Source organism: Gopherus flavomarginatus, chromosome 1 (assembly GCF_025201925.1).
Source record: "Gopherus flavomarginatus isolate rGopFla2 chromosome 1, rGopFla2.mat.asm, whole genome shotgun sequence".
Taxonomy (NCBI): domain Eukaryota; kingdom Metazoa; phylum Chordata; order Testudines; family Testudinidae; genus Gopherus; species Gopherus flavomarginatus.
The window spans coordinates 378,128,872-378,132,812 of NC_066617.1; the positions used below are offsets into that span (position 1 = coordinate 378,128,872).

General features: G+C 45.3%; 1 protein-coding gene across 1 annotated transcript; it reads right to left on the minus strand.

Moving 5' to 3' along the window:
• Nucleotides 1-2,667: 2,667 nt before the first annotated feature.
• Nucleotides 2,668-3,615, minus strand: LOC127051462 (olfactory receptor 52M1-like). Its single transcript, XM_050953815.1, has one exon. The coding sequence runs from the start codon at nucleotides 3,613-3,615 to the stop codon at nucleotides 2,668-2,670; it is 948 nt and encodes a 315-aa protein (XP_050809772.1).
• Nucleotides 3,616-3,941: the final 326 nt, after the last annotated feature.

Below are 3,941 nucleotides of genomic sequence, written 5' to 3' on the forward strand. Positions count from 1 at the left end.
AACAACAGGGGAAGCTTTGCATTAAGGAGAAACACAAACCACTGTCACAGAGAATGGCCCCCTCAAGGACTGAACTCAAAACCCTGGGTTTAGCAGGCCGTTGATTTAACAAAACAAATCAGGTCAATTTCTTGTTTTGATCCATCCATCTTTTACATCATAGGCTGGTAGCAGACAGTGCAGTACGACTGTAAGCCATCATCATCTCCTGGTCGCTCACCAGAAGACCGTGCCGTACAACTGCTAGCCATCATCATCTCCTGGGTGCTCGCCAGAAGATGGTGCAGTATGACTGCTAGCCATCATCATGTCCTGGCTGATCACCAGAAGATGGTGCAGTATGACTGCTAGCCATTGTCATGTCCTGGGTGCTTGCCAGAAGATGGTACAGTACGACTGCTAGCCATCATCATGTCCAGGGTGCTCGCCAGAAGACGGTGCAGTACGACTGCTAGCCATCATCATGTCCTGGGTGCTCGCCAGAAGATGGGAATGACCTGGCTGAATCACTCCCATGTCTGCCTAGGCACCCTGACCGACCTCACTGAGGTCGACTAAAAGAGCACCCAGGAATACGACGACGATGGCTACCAATCGTAATGCACTGTCTGCTGCCAAAAGGCAATGAGCTTCTGCTTTGTAGCAATGCAGTCCCATGTCTGTCAGCACCCATGAGACGTACAGTGACAATGAGCTGAGCGCGCTCCATGCTTGCCGTGCTATGGTGTCTGTTCAGGTAACCCAGGAAAAAAGGTGTGACACCATCGTCTGCCGTTGCTTTCACAGAGGGAGGGAGGGAGAGGGGGACCTGACGATAGGCACCCAGAACCACTCGTGACACTGTTTTTGCCCCATCAGGCATTGGGATCTCAACCCAGAATTCCAATGGGCAGCAGAGACTGCAGGAACTGTGGGATAGCTACCCACAGTTACACACAACTGCCCGCAGTGCAACGCTACAGAAATTGACGCTCGCCTCGGTACTGTGGACACAGTCCAGCAACTTAATCCACTCAGAGCAGGTCTCAGCAAACTTTCGGAAGAGGTGTGCCCAGTCTTCAGTTATTCACTCTGATTGAAGGTTTCGCGTGCCGGTAATACATTTTAACATTTTTAGAGGTCTCTTACTATGTCTATACTATATAACTAAACTATTGTTGTATGTAAAGTAAATAAGGTTTTTTAAATGTTTAAAAAGCTTCATTTAAAATTAAATTAAAATGCAGAGCCCCCTGGACCGGTGGCCAGGACCCAGGCAATGTGAGTGCCACTGAAAATCAGCTCGTGTGCTGCTTTCGGCACCCATGCCATAGGTTGCTTACACCTGACTTAGAGCATTTTGTGTGGGGAACGCACAATCGACTGTATAAAAATGATTTCTAAAAACACGACTTCTATAAATTTGACCTAATTTTCTAGTGTAGGCATACCCTAAGTTAAGGATCATTAGGTGAGACAGAAAGCATTGCTAGGCACTTAAAAGATCGGAAGCAAAGGGTAGGAATAAATGGTGAGAATGGAGACAGGTAAATAGCGGTGTCCCCCATGGGTCTGTCCTGGGACCAGTCCTGTTCAACACATTCATAAATGACTGGGAAAAGGGGTAAACATTGATGTGGCAAAATTTGCATATGATACAAAACTACTCGAAATAGTTAAGTCCTAGGCACACTCTGAAGAGCTGCAAAAGGACCTCTCAAAACTGTGACTGGGCAACAGCATGGAAAATGAAAAGCAATGTTGATAATGCAAAGTAATGCACACTGGAAAACATAATCCCAACTATACATATAAAATCATGGAATGTAAATTAGCTGTTATCACTCAAGAAAGAGATATTGGAGTCATTGTAGATAGTTCTCTGAAAACATCCACTCGATGTGCAGCGGCAGTCAAAAAAAGCAAACAGAATTTTTGGAATCATTAAGGAAGGGGTAGATAATAAGACAGAAAATATCATAATGCCTCTCTTGAATACTGTGTGCAGATCTGGCCACCCCACATCAAAAAAGATATATTGAAATTGGAAAAGATTTAGAAAAGGGCAACAAAGATGATTAGGAGTATGGAATGGCTTCTGTTTGAGGAGAAATTAATAAGCCTGGGGCATTTCAGCTTGGAAAAGAGATAACTAAGGGGGGATATGATTGAGGTCTATAACATCATGATTGGTGTGGAGAGATTAAATAAGGAAGTGCTATTTACTCCTTCTTATAATACAAGAACTATGGGCCACCAAATGACATTAATAGGCAGCTGGTTTAAAACAAACAAAAGGAAGTGTTTATTCACACAAGGTACCGTCAATCTTTGGAACTCTTTGCCAGAGGATGTTGTGAAGTCCAAGACTATAACAGGGTTCAAAACAAGAACTATATAAATTCATGGGGCAGATAGGTCCATCAATGGTTTTTAATCAGGATGGGCAGGGACATCATCCGTAGCCTCTGTTTGCCAGAAGCTGAGGATGAGCGACAGGGAATGGATTATTTAATTATTTCCTGTTCTATTCATTCTGTCTAGGGCACCTGGCATTGGCCATTATTAGAAACAGGATAGTGGCTAGATGGACCTTTGGTCTGACCCAGTATGGCGTTCATATGTTCTTATTTTCAGTAAGTGATTCAGGAAAGAGGGCTCTGCACTCCAGAACACCAGGAGAAAACTTTAAGTCACTTTATGAGCAAAGATCCAGAGCAGCCTGTTCTGTATCTGTTTGGTCCTCACCCCATATATGATGGGGTTCAGCATGGGGGGCACCAGGAGGTACATATTGGCAATGAGAACATGGAAATGTGGGGCCACATTGTGGCCAAATCTGTGTGTCAGGATGGAGAAGAGACTGGGGATGTAAAAGGCTAAGATGACACAGAGGTGGGAGACGCAGGTCCCAAAAGTCTTGAGTCGGGCATCCTTTGTGGGGAGGCCTATGATAACCCTGAGAATTTGAGTATAGGACACAGCAATAAAAAACACATCCAGACCTGTGGTGAAGAATGCCAAAGACAGACCATAGTAATTACTGGCACTAATGTCAGCACAGGCCAACTTGACCACAGCTATGTGATCGCAGTAGGTATGGGGGATGATGTTGGTTCTGTAATAGGGGCACCGCCACACCAGGAAGGGATTGGGTAGTACGAGTATGCTGCTGCGTAGTACCACAGTGAGACTGATTTTGGCCACCGTGGGGTTTGTCAGGGTGGTAGAATGTCTCAAGGGATCACAGATGGCTACATACCTATCCAAAGCCATGGCCACAAAGATCCCAGATTCCATTGCTGAGAAGCAGTGAATGAAGTACATCTGCATGAGACAGGCACTGAAATTGATCTCCCTGGAATTGAACCACAAGATGCTCAGTGTTTTGGGCACAGTGGTCGTGGACAGGACCAGGTCAGTGACGGTCAGCATGCAGAGGAAATAGTACATGGGCCCATGGAGGCTCGGCTCTATCTTCACAATGAACAGGATGGTGAAGTTCCCCAAGATGGCTATGGCGTACATGGTGAAGAAGGGGATGGAGATCCAGACATGGGCCACCTCCAGGCCAGGAATTCCCAGTAGGATGAAGGTGGAGGGGTTGGTGAAGTCGGTTGTGTTGGAATCTGACATGGAGTAGGGGAGAAGGTGTCCAACTCTGAGGCAGAACAGTGTCTATTGCATGTACTGTATGTTCCCCTGATTTCCTGTATGTGCCCAGGCTCTAGGGTGATGGTCGCAGTACAAATGCCTGAATGGAGAGACAATGTTAATATGAGACACTGCATGTGCTACTGGAAACTGTTCTTATGGGACAAACAGATAGGTCACTCTTCACACACTAAAAATGACATTTTTGTTATTCAGAGAAATTAATTATGAAATAATGACCATACTTATGCAAATTCCATATTTTATTGTGCTCCATGTGTGGGAAACGATAATAGGCACCAACAGGA

What these genes read in the sequence shown, in the direction of transcription:
- LOC127051462 (XM_050953815.1), bottom strand. Translation starts at nt 3,615, where the DNA reads ATGTCAGATTCCAACACAACCGACTTCACCAACCCCTCCACCTTCATC.